The following is a 22,953-nucleotide window of genomic DNA, read 5'->3' as shown; positions in this document are numbered from 1 at the left end:
ACATTGGTCATATTTTTGAAATATTACAATCAGTCAGAAAAATTGATTGCAATTCCGAAATTGAACAGATATTTTAAAAAAATTGTATGGTGTGTGGCCACCTTAAAGGTGGACACACACCATACAATCTTTTAAATATCTGTTCAATTCAAGAATAGCAATCAATTTTTCTGACTGATTGTAATATTTCAAAAATATGACCAATATACCACACACCAATTTTTTCCCAATCATGAATAAAATAATTGAAAGCTCAGAAAAAAATTGATTGGAACTGTATATTTAGTAATTGACAATCCATCACACACCATACAATTTTTGATGAAGTTGGTCTGAAATTACCAACTTATCCAATCTCCAAAAATTTAAAAACTAGGAAATTCGATCGAAAACCAAGAAAAGCTCTTGATTTTTCAGAACATCTGATCGAAATTATCGAATTAGTGAAAAATATTGATCTTTTAATTGTATGGTGTGAGGCCACCTTTACAATCTCAAATCAGTTTAGAGGAAGCTTTTAAAAAAAGAAACCATCCTTGGTATTTTTATTTCTTTACTGTGGGTTAAAACCAAAATAGCTTGCTGGTGTTATAGATTAATCAATAAATGTTATGGACACAACCATGAAAATCAAAGAAGTATGGAGACTGGCTGGCATCTTTGTATGGCTCATTTCCACACAGTGCTTTTGTAAATAATAAAGGAGCTACTGAGATTCCTACATGAGGAGATTTATCAGTCCAAAACCTGCCAGATCGGTCAGATTTTTACTACCTACTGTAAATGAACAGCAACATATAGGAATACCTAAATTATAGTACATTTTAATCTGGGAGAAATGTACATCTTGTAAGTATACTGTATGTACACATGTAGTTTACAATTTCTCCCAGTGCTGGTCCTTTAATGTTATCCCCAGCAGTTCATGTATACATCTAACCTTAATCATAACAAGCAAGTGATTTGTAACTGCACCTGTCGTTAACCTGATGCAATGTTCCCCATGACTGTCCCATTCCCATCTTATTGCACTGCATCTTGATTGTGTACAATACAGATGATTATTTTCTGAGTTGATGCATATTTTGCAATAAATTGCATGCAGGTTGGAATAGGGCCAATCTAATGCAGCTGCTACTGACCTGAACTGGTCCAGTACCAAACACTTCATTCTCATTGGTCATCTCTGCAGTATAGTTGTCTTGCCTCCACTAAGTACGAAGGGCTGATATAAGCAGATTTATGAAGTAACTGACGTGAAATTATCAAATCAATCTGAAACTGCAGTGGCATTGATGTTATGTTAGTTAGGTTTCTGCTGAAACTAAAATAAACCACCTCTCATTTCAGTTTTTTAGTATGTATTCAATCTCACTGCAACCCTAACTTAATCTAAGTGTCTGCCTCAAACTAACTGATTATGCTACGGTACCCCAACAGTAACCAAGTGCCTAAAACTACACTGCTCTAACTTTCATAATATATTCAAGGATGGGCACCCCAAACATAACAGTCTTCTAGATTCATTCCTGATACTATACTTTGCCAAATATACAGGTTTATTTCTACCTCCTATGAAACCTAAGGATAACAATGTGCAATGCTTTGGCTTAGTAAATAAGGACCAGTGAGTCTTAATTAGATTTAAGCTGTGAAGGAAATCCCAAAAAACTGAACAGGTTTGTTTGCATTATATGACATTTGAAGGAGAATGGGCAGTGACTTTGTTTACATTCTGAAACAAATACAGGTAATAGCCTAGAACTTTATTCAGTGTACTAAATGAGAAAGAAAGTGATTAAAAACCACCTTGGCGGTAATGACGAGCTCAGCTCGTCCATTACTGCCGCAGGGGATTTCTCAGGCCCTACTGGGCCGATTTTCACAATTTTTTTTTAAAACTTGCAGCTAGAACTTTTCTAGTTGCGTGTTGGACGCGATCGTCGCCGCTTGCCGCCGATCCCTGATGCGTAACAGGCTGCCCCCCAAGACCCCTGCGCAGCCTGGCCAATCAGTGCCAGGCAGCGCTGAGGGGTGGATCGGGACTCCCTCTGACATCACGACGTGGATTACGTCATCATGATCGTCGCCATGGCCACAGGGGAAGCCAAACAGGTAATCTCGTTTTGAATGGGATTTCCTGTTTGCTCTGATGGCCGGAGGCGATCGGAAGGGGCGGGGGGATGTCGCCGCTCAGCGGCTATCATGTAGCTAGCTACATGATTTAACAAAAAAAAAAAATAGTGCTGCGCAGCCACCCTGGCACAATCAATAGAACGCCAGGGTGGTAAAGTGGTTGCAAAAACAAAATCCTAAGAAATATTTATCTGTTTCTTAAAGCGGATCCGAGATAAAAAAAATTAACTATAAGGCCTCTTGCACACTGCATGCATTTCCGATTCCTATTCCGCTTTTTAATCGGTTTTTACCTCCGATTTTTAATCTTTACTGCATGCTGCGTTTTTTGATCCGTTTTTCTGTTGAATGTATTCAGGGGAAATCGGATTTGAGAATCGGAATCAGAATCAGAAAACGGATTTGCAGCGTGCAGGGAGCCTAACAAGTAACTTGTCTATATATCTTATCTAAAGTTTAGATAGTTTACCAATAGTTTATGATTATTTATTCCTGTTATACAATGAGGGCAGCCATGTTCTGTTTGTCACAGGCTGAGGGCTGGAGAGGCTATCAGCTTGCCTGTGTGTAATGTGGTAAATTCAGTCCCCTTGCCTCCTCCCCTCTGCTTCTGAAATCTCTGGCTAGTAACCTCCTCCTCCTCCTGCCCAGACTGAGCTCCCATAAGCCCTTGCTACAGTGCCAAGGCACTCTAAAAAGCGGTGTGGGAGGCTTGTTTAGTTTATAGGGAAATATCGTATTAAAACAAAACAAAAAAAGTATTTGGCTTGAGGAATGCCCTATAAACTATATGAAAGGAACACAATTATGCAATGAGTAAAAGTTTATCTCGGATCCACTTTAAGGGAGAACTTGAATATATTTCTTGATGAAATAATGGTTCTCTAAAGTAAATGAGGGATTCTACATTTCAAGAACCTGATCGCTTCTTAGTGCACAAATTTATATTCAGAAAGTTTCATAAAGTAAACATGAGGTGAGAAAACTAACTTAGAGGGACTCAGAACTGGATTAAATAAAACTTTTTATACATACCTGGGGCTTTCTCCAGCCCCATACCCACGGATCGATGCCACATCGGCGTCCTCAGTCTGCCCGCAGCTCCGATACCAGCTCCCCGCACTTCAGTCAGTCGGGCCAGTCTACGCAGGAGAAGTGCGCCCTCTACATATCTCTCTAGCGGCTACTGGAAAGATACACAAACAGTGCACTTGTGCGGGACCCTGTATCGGAGCTGTGGGAAGACTGAGGACAGCGGCGTGGTAGCGATTCCTGGGTATGGGGCTGGAGGAAGACCCAGGTATGTATAAAAAGTTTTATTTAATCCAGCTCTGGTACACTTTAAGGTGAGATGCCCGAGTAGAGGGTAAGCCTTCTCAAAGTTCCTCTGTCCGGAACGCTGTTCCAGCAGTGGCAGCGGAATGCAGCGTGACTGAGCGTCCAGAAGGATGCTTGTCCCACCTCCCCACCTCCACTCCCACGGCTGCTCTTGTTGTCTAGATGAGGACTTTTCACAAGGTTGGATTCTGATGCATGATGCTTTGATGTATGGAAGATGCAATAAACCACATGGTAAAGGACGGATGGGTAGTTCCAAGGACAAGTGCATCGTTACAGAGTCCAGACCCACGTATGTGTAGTACCGGTGCAGTAACGGAGTAGTTCCAAAGAGCTGTTAGGCTGTACAGGAACGCACTGGAACAATGGGCCAGACGGAAGAAGCCGGTAAGCCTTCCATCTAATCAGAAAAGTATCAAACCAAATGTGAATTTATCACTTACACGCAAAGTCCTGGTGCACAGAACTGCTGCCCCTAAAGATTTTAAATGGTTTTTAAGCGGTGACGGTTCATTGTTCTGTTCAAGTCATAAATATGGCATATTCACCTCTATTGCTTTCGGTCTAAAATATTAATTTGATTGCATATCAGTTTTGTCAGTGATTAATATAATATGTATGGTCCTTTTGTTAAGATCAGGTGTCTCTCCAGGTTATAACCCTTAGAAAGCACCTCACACCATGTAAGCTCAAGTACTTTAACAACCTTTCATTGAGTAACACCCCCCACCCCACCTTATTGCTTACATGGGAAGAATGAAATACAGTAAATATATCACTGTAAAGTACACCAAACATTGAGAAGCCCAAGCCTCTTACCATCTTCAGTTTGTGCTGCTGCAGGATGCCATCTAGGTTCTGCCTCTTCTTGTAGTTGAAGTAGAAGTTCTTGCACTGGGAAACTGTTTTGGAACCGACCATTCTTGCAATGGCAGACCAATTGCGGCCATATTCAAACAAACCTGATGAGAGAAAGGCAAATATGGCTAAAGAAAATGACTGCAGAGGGCAAAGCAGAGTGAAATGAAAGATTAGCATATCATTGTAAATCCCAGACCTTGGACACAAGCCTGCTGACATGAGGAGAGCATGTTCCTCCCGTGTCACTGGTATAAAAATGAAATCAGTCATTAGGTAGATAAGTTCACGGTAAATGCAAGACATACTTGCGAGGAAAGATTAACCACTCCACTTAAATGTCACAGGCTGATTAACCATTACAGCATATTTTACATTAAAACAGAATGTACTCTAACAGTTTTTTGTTTTTTTTTAATTAAAAGCCCAACTAAACCCAACATTAAAAATGTATATTCTTAATGAACATGTCGTTTAGTGTACTTTATAAGTACAGTATTACATTTGTGCCTGCATTTTATAACTAAAGGTGAGATGAAAATAAAGGCTGTATTTATACTTACTGGGGGCCTTCTTCCATCCCCATGAGGTACGTGGGCTCCCTCACCATACTCTCTGCTGTCTTCTAATCAGCTTCGGTAATCTGGCCAGCTCTGTGCTCTTGCACATGCACGGCATGACCGCGCACACACCTGTGCCTGCCTGAGAGTGCGTGCATGGCCAAGCAGCGCATGCGCATAAGACCGCGACCGGCCACAGTAGCGGGGCCGAGTAGAAGACATTTGAGAGGCCGACGAAGGAGCCTGCGCACCTCATGGGGATGGAAGAAGCCTCCGGTAAATATAAATACAGCCTAAAAAAATCTATTGAGCTGCAGCCTTTCACTGTTCAATCCAGTGCAATGCTATGGGCCATCCATCTGCCACCACTCTCAAAATGCCCCCAATTGACCAAGATTTTCCACCTGGACCGATAAATCTTTTTGACCTATTTTGCTGAAAATTGATTGAATGATTTATTAATTGGGACTCCCACTACATTGATTTCTAACAGATTCAATCGAATTGCCCGGATATTTATTTTCCTGGTTACTCAGGTCTGGGATACAGAAGCAAGCATATTCAACGGAGATCAACATAACGCTCCTCAGGTACTCCTTTATTTGCAATATGCCAATGTGAAATTATGCTGTATATAAAGAGAATCTCTCGATGTCGAGTGATTAAAATCCCCCACAGCTCCTTGGAGAAAACAGTCTTGTTTAAGCTACAATTAGCTTGGATTTTCTCTTTGTTGTTCAAGTGTGTGGTATCACCATGCTTAGACTGAAAGAGCTCTTTGTAGCCATCAGAAGTAAGTATAAATGCCGAGAAGTCTTGGAGAGGATTTAAAAACATCTTCAAATGGAGAATTTAAACTTGACAAGGCTAGGCCATCTCAGCAAGTCCATCTTGAGAGCAAAATGGAAGATTCGGAGAGAATTCTCTGCGGAGGCCAATATTTCACCATGTGAGACTTACAGACCCCTCACAACACCCACCGAAGCAGGTCATTTCAGTGCGCGCTCATTGCTGCACTGCGCCTGACCTGGGGGGCGCCATAGATGTAATGTTATTACGTCTACAGTGGCGCAGTGAGATTTTACATGTAATTTGGGTGCCGGAAATATTATGGTGATGGAAATATTATGGTTTGAGGCTGCTTTGCTGCAGCAGAGCACTCGCATCAGAACTTTATACCAATTGAAAAGCATGGTAGTGTTTTGCTGCAGAAGGGGGAAACACTCTCCAGGTTGACATTAGTAATTAATAGTTTTAAGAATGCCCATTTAACATTATTTCTGCCATAGGGAAATGATAAAAGTAGTTCCTGATTTGTTTGTTTTTTTATCAATCACTTCATCCTTTGGCTGGAATGACACCATACTTGACCAGCACCTTATCAGTATTGATGGATATGCTGTACCACTGGCGTGGTCTCCTGCAGAGTCTGTTGCCACTCTGAAGCAGAGGTCTGCCAATTCAACAAATAGTGTTTTTTTATACTGTAGTGTTCTGTGGCCTATCTGCCTCCCTAAAGCCTCATAAACACGGGCTACAACTGTCGCCGCAACCACGTGGCACGCGCGTGTTGCGGCGACAGGTCGCCCATGTGCATGAGGCACGCACCCCGAACCGTCGCTAGTCGCTGCTGTTGCCAGGCGAGTGGCGCGGCCAATCGCCAGCAACAGCTGTCGCCGCAACTTCGCCGCAACATCAATGCAACTGTCGCTAGTCCGCCGTGTGTATGCGGACTAGCGATAGCAACTTCATACACAATGTATGGAGCTTCCGGCGGGGGGACGGTGGGGGGGGGGAGGAACCTTCGGCGACAGCTTCCGCCGAATCTGTCTCCCTCTGTACGCCGTGTGTATGGCTGTTGCACAGAGGGACCTGGCGACGAACTGTCGCTGCTTTTTTTTTTTTATGGCTCGAGCCACCGCTGTGGCTCATTTGTATGAGCCTTAAGGCCTGGCTACTGTTACATAGTTATTTTGGTTGAAAAAAGACATACGTCCATCGAGTTCAACCAGTATAAAGTACAACACCAGCCTGCTCCCTCACATATCCCTGTTGATCCAGAGGAAGGCGAAAAAACCCTTACAAGGCATGGTCCAATTAGCCCCTAAAGGGAAAAATTCCTTCCCGACTCCAGATGGCAATCAGATAAAATCCCTGGACCAACATCATTAGGCATTACCTAGTAATTGTAGCCATGGATGTCTTTCAACGCAAGGAAAGCATCTAAGCCCCCTTTAAATGCAGGTATAGAGTTTGCCATAACGACTTCCTGTGGCAATGCATTCCACATCTTAATCACTCTTACTGTAAAGAACCCTTTCCTAAATAAATGGTTAAAACGTTTTTCCTCCATGCGCAGATCATGTCCTCTAGTCCTTTGAGAAGGCCTAGGGACAAAAAGCTCATCCGCCAAGGTATTATATTGCCCTCTGATGTATTTATACATGTTAATTAGATCCCCTCTAAGGCGTCTTTTCTCTAGACTAAATAAACCCAGTGTATCTAACCTTTCTCGATAAGTGAGACCTTCCATCCCACGCATCAATTTTGTTGCTCGTCTCTGCACCTGCTCTAAAACTGCAATATCTTTTTTGTAATGTGGTGCCCAGAACTGAATTCCATATTCCAGATGTGGCCTTACTAGAGAGTTAAACAGGGGCAATATTATGCTAGCATCTCGAGTTTTTATTTCCCTTTTAATGCATCCCAAAATTTTGTTAGCTTTAGCTGCAGCTGCTTGGCATTGAGTACGATTATTTAACTTGTTGTCAATGAGTACTCCTAAGTCCTTCTCCAAGTTTGATGTCCCCAACTGTATCCCATTTATTTTGTATGGTGCTAGACCATTAGTACGTCCAAAATGCATGACCTTACATTTGTCAACATTGAATTTCATCTGCCATGTATGTGCCCATATAGCCATCCTATCCAGATCCTGTTGCAATATGACACTATCTTCCTGAGAGTTGATGATTCTGCACAATTTTGTATCATCTGCAAAAATAGCAACATTGCTCACTACTGCATCTACTAGGTCATTAATAAATAAATTGAAGAGCACTGGACCCAGAACAGACCCCTGTGGGACCCCACTGCTAACAGTCTCCCATTTTGAGTACGATCCATTGACCACAACTCTTTGTTTTCTGTCCATTAGCCAGTTCCCTATCCATGAACACAGACTCTTCCCCAGTCCTTGCATCCTCAACTTTTGCACCAGACTTTTGTGGGGAACAGTGTCGAAGGCCTTTGCAAAGTCCAAGTATATCACATCTACAGCATTCCCAATATCTGTCACGGTCAGTTACCTGTTCAGAGGAGGCGGCCAGTACGCACGGATACTGGCGGTCGTCCTGGTGGGTCTCGGCGGGGCGACCTGTCGGTGCTCACCAGTGTGCGCTGCGTTGCACGGCGTAGGCGTTGGCGTCAGGGGGCGCTGGCGTAGGCGTTGTGTGGCGTTGTGTGCACAAGGATGACTGCTGTGTATCTCCTGTTCTGGCGTTTGCGTGTGCGGGCGCTGCGCGTGCGGGCGCGTGCACGTCTGGGCGTGCGCGCGTGCGTGCGTGTCTGGGCGTGTGCGCGTGCGTGCGCGTGCGTGCGCGCATCTGCGCATGCGCGCGCGGCGTGGTGTGCGGTGCGCAGGCGCGCGCGGCGCGTCATGCTGTGCGCGCCAAGGAGGCCTATTTAAGTCTGGAGAGTGCATTGCCTCCTTGCTGTAGTATTGCAGCAGGTGTGTGTACTCCCGTGCCGTGACTTATAGTCTGTCTTTGTGTTACCCCGGAATCCTGACCTCGGCTTGTCTGACTGCCCGCCTGTTGATGAATCCTGCCTGCCCGACTACCCGCTCTGTTGCCGAACTCTGCCTGTCCGACTACCCGCTCTGTTGCCGACCTCTGCCTGCTCCGACTACCCGCTCTGTTGCCGAACTCCGCCCGTCTGAGAACCCGCTCTGTTGCCGACTCCTGCTTGTCCTAGGATTTACCTTGCTACTGTCCACGCTGGTCGTTGAGTCCTTGCACCACCCGACTCCGGCCAGGGGAGTGCCGCGGTTCCCGTCTGCTCAGCTCCTCATCGGATCCTGCGAGCACTCCTGCTTCCTGCACACCCTAGTGCTCCTGTTCCCACTCCAGAAGTACTGGGTGTCAAGCCGCAAGAGTTGCTACCCTCAGCACAATGGTCTCCTCTGCTACCAGGTCAGTGACATAATACTACAGCCAACAATGGAGACCGCTGAGGTAGCAACGGTTCTAACCACCCTCTGTAATCAGATGGCCGCACTGACAGATGCCCTGAAGGAGCTCCAAGCAGGCCACCAACGGCTGGAAGGCCGCATGGACACCCTCGCAGCAGCTGCACCCAGGCAGGCGCCTGCCCCTGCCGTAGCACCACAAGCACAAGCACCAGCAGCAGGCAACCTTGCTCCTGTACCTGCTCCACTAGCCCCTGAACCTCGAGTTCCCATACCGGAACGGTTTTCTGGAGACAGATCGAAATTTCAAGCCTTTAAACATGCCTGCCAGCTTTATTTCTCTCTGCAGCCACGTACTTTTCCCCATGAGGAGGTAAAGGTGGGCTTTATTATTTCATTACTCCAGGGAGATCCTCAGACTTGGGCTCACAGGTTGATGGATCAAGAACACCCTGCTTTAGCATCAACAGAAGCCTTTTTCACCCACATGGCAGTATTATATGATGACCCACAGCGACAGGCCACAGCCGAAATAGGATTAAGTAAATTACGTCAAGGTCGAAGACCAGTAGAGGAGTACACTTCCGAGTTCCGCAGATGGTCAGCGGATACAGACTGGAATGAGGGTGCATTGAAACACCAGTACCGCCTTGGACTATCTGAAACCTTAAAAGATGAACTGGCTCGGGTGGGAATACCAGCTACTCTTGATGCCTTGATTGATCTGGCAATCCAGATTGATCGTCGGCTACGGGAGCGACAAATGGAAAAAGCAGCAGGCAACTCCTCCCGTGCACTCTGGGTTCCTGCTTTTCCTTCTTCTTCTGGCGCAGCTCCTACTACAACGATGGATCCGGAGGAACCAATGCAGTTAGGGGTTATGCGTTCTCCTGTATCGGCCGAGGAAAAGAACAGAAGAAGGCAAGGGAACCTATGCTTTTACTGCGGAGCTGCTGGTCACTTGATCAAGATGTGCCCGGTCCGACCCATGGGTAAGGTTTATTCATCTAGAAGTCTATCTTCTAGCTGCCTCCCCAAGTTTAGCAATCATCTGACCATTCCTGTTTCATTTCAGTTCCCAGGAAGAATCATTAGAACCACCGCCATCATTGACTCCGGAGCCTGCAGTTGTTTCATGGACCTCTCATTCGCCACCCATCATCAGTTTCCAATGCAGCCCCGCAAAGAACCACTTCACATTCACTTAGCTGACGGATCAACCGTCTGTTCAGGGCCAGTCACTATGGAAACAGTTCCCACCAGCACTTTTCTCCTCGATACTCACCATGAATTACTTAAATTTGACCTCCTAGCTTCACCAATGTTTCCGGTAATCTTAGGACTACCCTGGCTTCAGGCACACAACCCACGTATCAATTGGTCCTCAGGAGTCATCTCTTTCGATTCAGTCTACTGTGGAAGTTGCTGTTTACCTGCTAACCCAATCACTTCTGGCTCGCTGTTATGTACGTCAGAAAGACTTCAAGAAATCGTTCCATCCCAGTACCATGAGTACCTCGATGTCTTTGATAAAAAAAGGGCAGATTGTCTACCCCCTCATCGACCGTATGATTGCCCGATTGACTTAGTTCCAGGATCCAGGATTCCGTTTGGGCGTATGTTTCCCCTATCCGACCCGGAACAAGAAACACTTAAACTTTATATTGAAGAGAACCTTAAAAAAGGATTTATCAGGCCCTCCATCTCTCCAGCAGGAGCAGGAATCTTTTTTGTTCAAAAGAAAGACAAAACACTAAGACCCTGCATAGACTATCGGGAGCTTAATAAAGTGACTATCAAAAATCGTTACCCACTACCTCTGGTTCCAGAACTTTTCCAGAAGCTCCGTGAAGCCAGAATTTTTTCCAAATTGGATTTAAGGGGAGCATATAATCTGGTTAGAATAAGAGCCGGAGACGAGTGGAAAACTGCCTTCAGGTCACGATATGGACATTTCGAATATTTGGTTATGCCATTTGGGCTCTGCAACGCCCCGGCGACCTTTCAGTATTTTATAAACGACGTGTTGAGAGACTTTATCGATCAATTTATAATAGTTTATTTAGACGATATCCTAGTATTTTCAGTCTCATTGGAGGAGCACCGCCATCAGGTCTGTCAGGTACTATCCCGCCTTAGACAACATAATCTGTTCGTTAAAGCCGAGAAGTGTGAGTTTGAGAAGAAGGTTATACAGTTCCTAGGACTTATCATTTCAAACGAAGGATTTACGATGGATCCACAGAAGATCCAGGCAATCCTGGACTGGCCAGCTCCTTCTAACCGAAAGGCAGTTCAGAGGTTTGTGGGATTTGCCAACTTCTATCGCAGATTTATTAAAAACTTTTCCGCAATCATTCTTCCCATCACTCAACTCACACGGCAGAATAGTCACTTCATATGGAATGAAGAGGCTCAGGCGGCATTTGATAAGCTTAAGCAACATTTCACATCTGCTCCTGTTCTCAGACATCCGGACCCGGCACTGGCCTTTGTGTTAGAAGTGGACGCATCCGATTCTGCGGTAGGGGCAGTGCTATCACAAAGACAGGGAATCAGGGCTTTGCTACATCCAGTGGCATTCTATTCAAGAAAACTGTCTGAAGCGGAGAGGAATTACGATGTGGGGGACAGAGAGTTACTGGCTATCAAGGTCGCATTAGAGGAGTGGAGATACCTTCTGGAAGGGGCAGCCCAGCCTATACTTATTTTTACAGATCACCGGAACCTCGAATACCTAAAGACCGCCAAGAGGTTGAATCCAAGGCAGGCCAGGTGGGCTCTTTTCTTCTCACGATTTACATTCCACATCACCTACAGACCAGGTTCAAAGAACACAAAACCAGACGCCTTATCCCGTATGTTTCCAGAAGATGAGAATCCGAGCACACCCGATACAATCTTATCCGATCAGAACTTCTTGATTATTCAACCAGCCCTAATTAACCAGCTCCGTCAGGCATCAACCGGCCCATCAGAAGTCATCAAGGATTCTTTGGAAGAAAGGGAGGGCCTGTGGTGGTTCGGTAACAGGATGTTTGTGCCAGAAGAATTGCGGCACATAGTCCTCGAATCCTGTCATGATCACGTACTGGCAGGTCATTTTGGTGTCACGAAGACTCAGGATCTGGTGCAACGCTCATTCTGGTGGCCCAAGCTTAAAAGAGATTGCAGGTTATACGTAACCGCCTGTCCCGTATGCTGTCGATTTAAAGGATCAAAGTTTAAACCTTGGGGTCTACTTAACCCACTGCCAGTACCACCCAGACCCTGGCACTCCATTTCTATGGATTTTATTGTGGAATTGCCAAGATCAGAGAACTGTAATACCATCTTTGTGGTTGTTGATCGTCTGTCCAAGATGGCGCACTTCTTACCTATGGAAGGTACTCCTTCAGCGCAAAGGACAGCTGAAGTCTTTATTAAAGAAATTGTGCGCCTCCATGGGGTTCCAGCCGACATCATCTCGGACAGGGGGACACAGTTCACATCTCGGTTTTGGAAAGCCTTGTGCAAATCCCTGAACATTCAGCTACACTTCTCATCTGCGTATCACCCACAGTCAAATGGCCAGACAGAACGCACCAACCAGACATTAGAACAGTACTTGAGATGTTTCTTATCATCAACACAAGACAACTGGGTCCAACTCCTGCCATTAGCCGAATTCGCTTATAACAATTCCATTCATTCAAGTACACAACAATCTCCATTTTTCGCAAATTATGGGTTCCATCCGTCATTTCTGCCAAACATGTTTTCAGAGACATTAGTACCTGCTTCCGACAGTTTGATCAAGACGTTACAGGAAAATAACCTGACCTTGCAACAAACCATGGCTCAAGCTCAGGAAAATTACAAGAGGAAGGCTGATCGTCACAGAAGAGACAGTCCAGACTTTAAAGTGGGGGATCCAGTCTGGTTATCTACTGTAAATCTCAAGTTGGCCTGTCCTTCCAAGAAGCTGGGTCCTAAGTTCATTGGACCATTTCCTATCAAAAGGAAGATAGGACCGGTGGCTTTTGAACTGGAGCTCCCTGATAATCTTAAGATTCATCCTGTATTTCATACGGCATTACTAAAACCTACCACTATGGACCCTTTTTCTGGTAGAGCAATGAATCCACCACCACCGATCTTAGTGGAAGGAGAAGAGGAGTATGAGGTGGAAGCAATCTTGGACGCCAGAAGAAGGTACAATCAAATCCAGTATCTCATCAAGTGGAAGGGATATGGCATTGAAGAGAGTTCTTGGGAATCAGCAGTCAACGTCCATGCCACCCATCTGGTTAACCAGTTTCATAAGGATTTCCCAGAGAAGCCAGGCACTAAGGGCATCCGGAGGCTGCCTCTAGAGGGGGGGCATTGTCACGGTCAGTTACCTGTTCAGAGGAGGCGGCCAGTACGCACGGATACTGGCGGTCGTCCTGGTGGGTCTCGGCGGGGCGACCTGTCGGTGCTCACCAGTGTGCGCTGCGTTGCACGGCGTAGGCGTTGGCGTCAGGGGGCGCTGGCGTAGGCGTTGTGTGGCGTTGTGTGCACAAGGATGACTGCTGTGTATCTCCTGTTCTGGCGTTTGCGTGTGCGGGCGCTGCGCGTGCGGGCGCGTGCACGTCTGGGCGTGCGCGCGTGCGTGCGTGTCTGGGCGTGTGCGCGTGCGTGCGCGTGCGTGCGCGCATCTGCGCATGCGCGCGCGGCGTGGTGTGCGGTGCGCAGGCGCGCGCGGCGCGTCATGCTGTGCGCGCCAAGGAGGCCTATTTAAGTCTGGAGAGTGCATTGCCTCCTTGCTGTAGTATTGCAGCAGGTGTGTGTACTCCCGTGCCGTGACTTATAGTCTGTCTTTGTGTTACCCCGGAATCCTGACCTCGGCTTGTCTGACTGCCCGCCTGTTGATGAATCCTGCCTGCCCGACTACCCGCTCTGTTGCCGAACTCTGCCTGTCCGACTACCCGCTCTGTTGCCGACCTCTGCCTGCTCCGACTACCCGCTCTGTTGCCGAACTCCGCCCGTCTGAGAACCCGCTCTGTTGCCGACTCCTGCTTGTCCTAGGATTTACCTTGCTACTGTCCACGCTGGTCGTTGAGTCCTTGCACCACCCGACTCCGGCCAGGGGAGTGCCGCGGTTCCCGTCTGCTCAGCTCCTCATCGGATCCTGCGAGCACTCCTGCTTCCTGCACACCCTAGTGCTCCTGTTCCCACTCCAGAAGTACTGGGTGTCAAGCCGCAAGAGTTGCTACCCTCAGCACAATGGTCTCCTCTGCTACCAGGTCAGTGACAATATCCATATTAGCATTCACTACCTCATAAAAGCTGAGCATGTTAGTCAAACAGGACCTGTCTTTAGTAAACCCATGTTGATGCTGAGAAATAAGATTATTTTCTACTATGAAGTCATGTATAGTATCTCTTAGTAACCCCTCAAATAGTTTGCATACAACTGATGTTAAACTTACAGGTCTATAATTTCCTGGATCAGATTTTTTGCCCTTCTTAAATAATGGGAAAACGTGGGCTGTACGCCAATCCACTGGGACTCTGCCAGTTGCAAGAGAGTCACAAAAGATAAGATAAAGGGGTTTATCTATAACTGAACTTAATTCCCTTAGGACCCGAGGATGCATGCCATCCGAGCCAGGTGCCTTGTCTATTTTTAATTTATTTAGTCTTGCCTTCACTTCTTCCTGCGTTAAGTATTTAATATTACAGTTATAATATTACTGCTGTCCTCATGCAGCCAACTAGTTCCAGCCATACATAGACTAACACTAGATGGCAAGCACCTGCCACAGCATTAGCTGCTAGCTCTTTGTATACCTGTAATCTATAAAGGTGAATTTATTGAACCCCAGTAGGTCAGATAAGTCAGATAGGAATCTGAATTTCACATAGCGGCAGACTTGCTGTAAAGTCAGCTTACTGCAGGGAACTGCCTAATGCCTGGTACACACAATGCAATTTCCCGTCAGATAGACAGGTCGAATAGATTATTTCTGACGTTTCCAATCTGATTTCTGGTCACTATTATACAAAACTGATCAGAAAAACGACCCATAGTCACATCAGACGTGTCGGAAAAGATCTATTCGATGACTTTAACATTGGCATTGTGGGTACCATGCATTAATGTGACCTGTAGTGAGAGGGATATGGAGGCATCCATATTTATTTCCTTTTAAACAATGCCAATTTCATGTACGATTGCGGATTTCTTTGCCTCAAGTAACCAGTGTACTCAGAAGTAAGTCAGAGCAGCTGATCTGCATGCTCATTCTAGGACGGTCATTAATTTAGCAGGACAACTAGACAACTGGTCATATTTCAAATAAATATGCCGGAATCCATATTCCCCGTAACACAAGGTCACTTTAAATGAGGCACATTTTAAAAATTAGACACCACTAGTTGGGTAATAATTTTTATGACAATACAGCCCTATTATCCAAGTCTCTGTACAAAAATAACCTTAGCTGTACTTTAACAGATTTCTTCTTAAAAGACTTGTACCAACAGAATCACTCTGACAAATTGGGTCTGATCCAGTTAACTTTTTCTCCTAAGTGTTCTTCTGGGTGATATTTTCACATTATAAACAAAATGCCCTTTAAGCCACCAGTAAGTACAAAAATACTCAGCATAATTTGATAGTACTTTTTCACCTACTCTCTAGTACTTTTTCAATTGCAGAGTGCAAAAGTTATTTTAAATAGAAGATGAAAAATGATCTCCTAGGAGAAAACTTAGGAGAAAAAAATGAATTGGATCAGGCCCATTGTTTTTGATCATTTCAAAACAAGAGTCTAATGTTTGTTCATGCATAGCATATCCTCTACAGGATGCACAGTGCATGTTTTGTGAAAATCCACAGGGGTAGATAATCAGCTCTGCTGGGGCACTAATTACCTCACCTATGAATGTTTGTGGTTTTCTGCAAAACATGCCCAGTTGGTGGTACTTGAAGACAGGCTTGGGAAGCCCTGCTCTATAGCTAGAAGAAATAGTGAAGGTCCATGGGGGTTATTTTGGCTGACTATTACTGCATTTGCCCACAGGGGGAGCCTTTCTGCTCTACCTTCCACTCTTCTCTCCATAGGACAGACATGCTGCTAAGCTGAGCTAAGTAAACAATTCTGTGCAGACATTGCTGGGCTCACTTAAAAGTTATAGTGCCCGGTTATTACATATGGTAAAATTGTATCTGAAAACGTTTGTTACTGTACATAACCTGATTACAGTACTGTACAGAACCTGAAACTTATTACTCATCATTAAAACATAATTTTGAGGGCTTTGGAGAAGTGATTATTAAGACATTTTATAACAGACTGTGAAGCAGTGCAAGTGCTTATTCAGAGCAGGGGTCTTCTACAGTGTCTGAATAAAGACCAATTCAGTTTCCATTCACTTGTATGCAATACTATAAATGACAACTTGAGGGCATTTCTCCTATACAGCAATTCACTAAAATTTAGTAAAGCTGCTCTGTGCAGGGAGCAAACAGCAATTTTACTATTTAATAAGCAGACTATGTAGTGCATGTTGTGTCATGTATTTGTTATATGTAACTGTGGATTGGTGTGCGCTCCCTGCACAAGGCAACTTTACTGCTGTTTGGAGCAGGGCTGTGGAGTCGGAGCAATTTTTGGTACCTGGAGTCGGAGTCGGTGGTTTCATAAACTAAGGAGTCGGATGATTTTTGTACCGACTCCACAGCCCTGGTTTACAGAGTACCGCCTAATATGTTCACTACCAAGTGGAAGATGACTTGAGCTGAAATTCATTTCAAATGTATTCAAAGACAGTCAAAATCCATTCATTTCCCACTGCATCTGGTCTTCTGGGTTTTGCTATCAGTTTCCGGGCACTTGTGAATCGTAAAACACAAGGACATCGGGAATATAACGTAAATCGCATGGGTGGTCTTACATCATTGCACTGCAATTAAGATTTTGCCTGACCTCAGTCCTGCTGCATTTTTAAGCAGCAGTAAGTAAGTAAGTAAAGCAGCAAAGGAAAATCTATCCCCCCCTTCCTTTGGCAGAAATCACAAAAGCAATCACGGCGTGCAAACTACCCGAACGTGGGCCAATCGTGTCACAAAGCATGCATAGAAGGTAGAGAAAAAACATGATCGCAATGCAGCACGTCAGCTGCGCAGATTGCGATTTCCAACAGCCCCAGGGCACTTTTACGTGATAGGTGTCCACACAACTTTCTGTTATAGATGCAGACATTTTTATAAATGTAGGTAGGTTTCAATACTACCGTACAGACGTCAAGCGGTATACAACCCTTTATTCACAAATAAAAGACAAAGTAGTCCCCCTAATATCTATAGTAAAGATAATACTCAAACCACAGTAGTGCCAAATAACAATTCATATTTATTTAAACAACGTCATGATTAAAAACAATTTAAAAACAATAAGGATCCCCTGACCTCTTGCCATCCATAGTTCCTATGTATTGTGATACAATATGTTCACAGGTCCGCTCAGTAAGAGTGGATCCCAGGGTTGTCAGCACACCGATCCAAGGTTAATAAATAGAAAAAGCAGCCAATCGATAATATCGGTAAACAAAGTTGGAATGCTAGATACCTATGTCAGTTTTGCCGACAATCCAGGGAGCCATAAGTAATAACACAGTTGATCAAAAGCTACTGGTTAGGATATGTGCAAAATACAAGTATACAGGATCTTCTGAAAAAATTAGCATATTGTGATAAAGTTCATTATTTTCTGTAATGTACTGATAAACATTAGACTTTCATATATTTTAGATTCAAATACACACAACTGAAGTAGTTCAAGCCTTTTATTGTTTTAATATTGATGATTTTGGCATACAGCTCATGAAAACCCAAAATTCCTATCTCAAAAAATTAGCATATTTCATCCGACCAATAAAAGAAAAGTGTTTTTAAAACAAAAAAAAGTCAACCTTCAAATAATTATGTTCAGTTATGCACTCAATACTTGGTTGGGAATCCTTTTGCAGAAATGACTGCTTCAATGCGGCGTGGCATGGAGGCAATCAGCCTGTGGCACTGATCAGGTGTTATGGAGGCCCAGGATGCTTCGATAGCGGCCTTAAGCTCATCCAGAGTGTTGGGTCTTGCGTCTCTCAACTTTCTCTTCACAATATCCTACAGATTCTCTATGGGGTTCAGGTCAGGAGAGTTGGCAGGCCAATTGAGCACAGTAATACCATGGTCAATAAACCATTTACCAGTGCTTTTGGCACTGTGAGCAGGTGCCAGGTCGTGCTGAAAAATGAAATCATCTCCATAAAGCTTTTCAGCAGATGGAAGCATGAACCCATTTTTGAACCAGAAACAGCGGCAGAAGCGCCTGACCTGGGCTACAGAGAAGCAGCACTGGACTGTTGCTCAGTGGTCCAAAGTACTTTTTTCGGATGAAAGCAACTTTTACATGTCATTCGGAAATCAAGGTGCCAGAGTCTGGAGGAAGACTGGGGAGAGGGAAATGCCAAAATGCCTGAAGTCCAGTGTCAAGTACCCACAGTCAGTGATGGTCTGGAGTGCCATGTCAACTGCTGGTGTTGGCCCACTGTGTTTTATCAAGGGCAGGGTCAATGCAGCTAGCTATCAGGAGATATTGGAGCACTTCATGCTTCCATCTGCTGAAAAGCTTTATGGAGATGAAGATTTCATTTTTCAGCATGACCTGGCACCTGCTCACAGTGCCAAAACCACTGGTAAATGGTTTACTGACCATGGTATTACTGTGCTCAATTGGCCTGCCAACTCTCCTGACCTGAACCCCATAGAGAATCTGTGGGATATTGTGAAGAGAAAGTTGAGAGACGCAAGAACCAACACTCTGGATGAGCTTAAGGCCGCTATCGAAGCATCCTGGGCCTCCATAACACCTGAGCAGTGCCACAGGCTGATTGCCTCCATGCCATGCCGCATTGAAGCAGTCATTTCTGCAAAAGGATTCCCGACCAAGTATTTAGTGCATAACTGAACATAATTATTTGAAGGTTGACTTTTTTTTGTTTTAAAAACACTTTTCTTTTATTGGTCGGATGAAATATGCTAATTTTTTGAGATAGGAATTTTGGGTTTTCATGAGCTGTATGCCAAAATCATCAATTTTAAAACAATAAAAGGCATGAACTACTTCAGTTGTGTGTATTTGAATCTAAACTATATGAAAGTCTAATGTTTATCAGTACATAACAGAAAATAATGAACTGTATCACAATATGCTAATTTTTTGAGAAGATCCTGTATAAGGTGCTGTGCAATACAGTACATACATGGTCATTTCATAGAAAATAGATGTGCATATATATATATATATATATATATATATATATATATATATATATATATATATATATACGTGCCATAACAATTCATAAAGTGCAAATGCAATGTCCAAAAGAGGACTGTGACCAATCAGCAATTAAGTATGAGAGCAGAAAAAACAAACAAACCCAGTGTGAGACAAGAGAAAAAAAGAGGTATAAAGCAGCCCCAAACAAACAGAAATGGAAGACCACGTGGAATAGACCATAGCCAGCATAAGGTCAGAAGTACCATCAAGGTATGAAAACAGTATTAACATAAGGACTGAGCAGAGCTTACCCTCGTGTAAGGAGAGAGATGGGGCCGTGGGGATACGGATCCTACCGGTTACGCCAGAAGCTACCTCAGGGATACTCCTATCTTCCTGATCGCCGTTTAATACTAAACTTCCGCAATGGACGCGGTCGCGTCATCGGCGTGACCAGGCGCGCCGTCGCCATAGCAACGGCGCTGCCGTGTCCGCCCCTGCAACTACGGTGGCTATTAGGTTCTGAAGTTCATTGGAACTATTGGAATCTAAGTTATAGTCTCATCAGAGACATCTAGTGGTCAATAAGAATATTGAAAGAATGCCAGAAAGGAAAAAGAAGAGAAGGAACTGGGAGTGACTACCGAGGGCATCTAGTGGTATAATAATAAACAAGCGGTATACAACCCTGACATAATATTCAATAAAAACATGTTTTCCTACTTTTTATATGCCGTACGGTTATCATATTTGCTTTTGTGCATAAGTATTAGTATTCATTTCGAAATTATACGTTCCCAAATGTACAGTTTTTTGCTTTGTGAGCAGACTTTGCATTTTATTAAAGGGGAACTTCAGCCTAAACAAATATACTGTCATCAAGTTACATTAGTTATGTTAATTAGAATAGATAGGTAATATAATCTCTTACCCACCCTGTTTTAAAAGAACAGGCAAATGTTTGTGATTCATGGGGGCTGCCATCTTTGTCATGGGGGCAGCCATCTTTTTGGTTGAAAGGAGGTGACAAGGAGCAGGAGACACAGTTCCAACTGTCCTGTGTGCTGATCACCCCTCCCAGTTGCACACGCTAGGCTTCAAATGTCAAATTCAAAATGTAAAAAAAAAAAAAAAAATTGCACCAAAACAGCAGAACGAGAACAACATCAGAAATCCCATCATGCTTTGCACAGCATCAGGGGAAAAAAGCCCGGGCAGTTTTCTTCTGTGCAGCTAAAAAGGAGGCTTGTATAAGAGAAACAAAGTTCTGATGCTGTGAAACTGTTAAAGAAACACCAGGCCTTTCCAGTGCTGCTGAGTCAATTTTTAGTCTGGAGGTTCACTTTAATAACTGGTTTTATTCATTATGTATTGAAGGCAGAAATGCTTTCAGTGTCTCAGTGTCCAGCAGTTTCTGCACAGTCAGAGAATGTGTCACATTCCTCACTTGATACAATTAACCTCCCTGGCGTTCTATTAAAGATCGCCAGGGGGCAGCGCAGCGCTATTTTTTTAATATTTTTTTTTCAATCATGTAGCTAGCCTAGCGCTAGCTACATGATGCCCCCCTCCCTTCCGCATCCCTCCCACCCCTCCGATTGCGGCCGGCACTGTTAGCCATAAGGAAATCCCATTCTTGAACGGGATTTCCTTTAGGGCTTTCCCCGTCGCCATGGCGACGATCGTGATGACGTCATCACGTCATCGGGAGTCCCGATCCACCCCTCAGCGCTGCCTGGCACTGATTGGCCAGGCTGTGCAGGGGTCTCGGGAGGGGGGGGGGCGGGCCCTTACGCGGCGGGTAGTGGCGCATCGGCGGCGATCGTATACAACACACACCAAGCAAAGTGCTTGCTGCGTGTTTTCAAAAAAAAATTATGAAAATCGGCCCAGCGGGGCCTGAGCGGCGTCCTCTGGCGGTAATGGACGCAATAACGCGTCCATACCGCTAAGGAGGTTAAGTAAACACAAGATAACACTTTGGATGGTCCACATTTCTCTGCACTGAACTTTCCAGCCCTGTTCGTAACCCTTTGAATGCTGGTCTAGTAAAAAAAAAATGCTGGTTGTATATAAATATGCTGTAGATAATTTTTTTAGAGCAAAGAAGAAATGCTGGGTTTTATTCCGCTTTAAGAATTTTGTTAGATGCACTGCACACTGCAGAACGTCTCTGTACAGTACTCATGTAAGACTATCACAAAAAATCATCTTGCACAATGTAAAACCTGGTCCTTTAGAGACCTTGTGAATTGTGCTCTGCAAAGTTCATCATTTATCTAATGTATAAAAAGAGCTTAAACTATTATACCTAGATTCTTCCCATGGCCTCTTTACGGGATAACAAAGCCATATTCTGTAATTCCTTTATAAATAAGGTATAGAATGTATGAAAGTAAAAGAAGGGTGACTTACTAAACTATAAAGTATTCATGGCCTCCTCCTGAAAGCTGTGGCACATTCCTCGGTAGTATATTGAAAATGAATCTAGTGAAATAGCAGCTTAGGAGATAAAGCCAACAAGTCTATTAGGATAAGAAGCTTAATTCACACTGTAAGTGGTGTACCTGAATTATTAATACTCAGATCCTGATCAAATGGTTAGGATCAGCCACCATCAGGATTAGGCCAGCGACTGGAGTCACAGGAATAATTCTCCAGTTACTACCACACTCCTGAATTGTCCATGTGTGGCACATTTCTAGGAATAACAGGTATTTGTGCAATAATGTCTAAGGAGCAGGTTTTTAAAAAATGAAATGGTGATAGTGCATGCACACAGTTACCATAGACATCAAAGTCTGATCCAGCCTGTTCACAGAGGACTGACCTTGGTGGCATTCATGTCTGTGGGAGGATTTTGCTAGCACACAACACTTAATGGGAACAATTAAATGAGAGAAGCGGTTTTAGTGCTGTAGGGGTCACAGCAGCAGGATTCTGTTCTCCTCTTGCCAAGGACAGGCTGAGAGCCATGGAGCAAAGGAAAGGTACATCGGAAGTATGCTTTGTATTAAGCTGTTTGAAGACAAAGGGGTACATTCATGAAATTTCTGTATAATTCAACTGCACAGATGTTACAGTTTGTATAACCCATGAAACACCCACAACGTATATGTTGCTTGTGTAATGCAGGTTACACTGTTTGTTGTCACACAAGCAACGCACGGGATACACCCCAATGTGCTCTGTGTATTTTCTGCCACAAATGAGTCACCACCATAGTCATAATGTACGGTCCCCAGTTTTTTTTAGGGGGAGATCTAATTAACTCAGTAGTATGTTTTGACATGAGGAGGGAAAGGACTTGGCAGAAACATACAAACTTCATGCAGCTAGTGTGATGGGCAGGATTTAAACCTGGGACTCCAGTGCTGTAATGCCAAAAATGCTAGCAATGATATCATACTGCCCAAACAATTAGGTTCCAGCTCATAAAGGAGGTCATTCACCATGAGTTTTGCCGTAAACCAGGAATATATCTCTTTGAAGCCAAACATTTTGCTGGTCTATCACCCAGGCTGATTGGAATGCAGTCTGTTGCATCTGTTTATTAGATTCTTTTAAA

At 44.3% G+C, this 22,953-nt stretch overlaps 1 protein-coding gene across 17 annotated transcripts in view; it reads right to left on the bottom strand.

The window, feature by feature from the left end:
- Positions 1 to 22,953, bottom strand: part of NCOR2 (nuclear receptor corepressor 2) — a 641,335-nt gene that overhangs the window by 132,422 nt on the left and 485,960 nt on the right. For all 17 annotated transcript variants that reach the window (XM_068243885.1, XM_068243983.1, XM_068243973.1 and 14 more), the window contains one exon: positions 4,294 to 4,436. In XM_068243885.1, coding sequence (XP_068099986.1) covers positions 4,294 to 4,436 — 143 coding nt within the window. The remainder of the gene's footprint in view (positions 1 to 4,293; positions 4,437 to 22,953) is intronic.

This window comes from Hyperolius riggenbachi, chromosome 1 (genome assembly GCF_040937935.1).
Source record: "Hyperolius riggenbachi isolate aHypRig1 chromosome 1, aHypRig1.pri, whole genome shotgun sequence".
In the NCBI taxonomy this organism is placed as follows: domain Eukaryota; kingdom Metazoa; phylum Chordata; class Amphibia; order Anura; family Hyperoliidae; genus Hyperolius; species Hyperolius riggenbachi.
The sequence above is the reverse complement of the archived record's forward strand: the minus strand, read 5'-3'. Positions and strand labels throughout refer to the sequence as shown.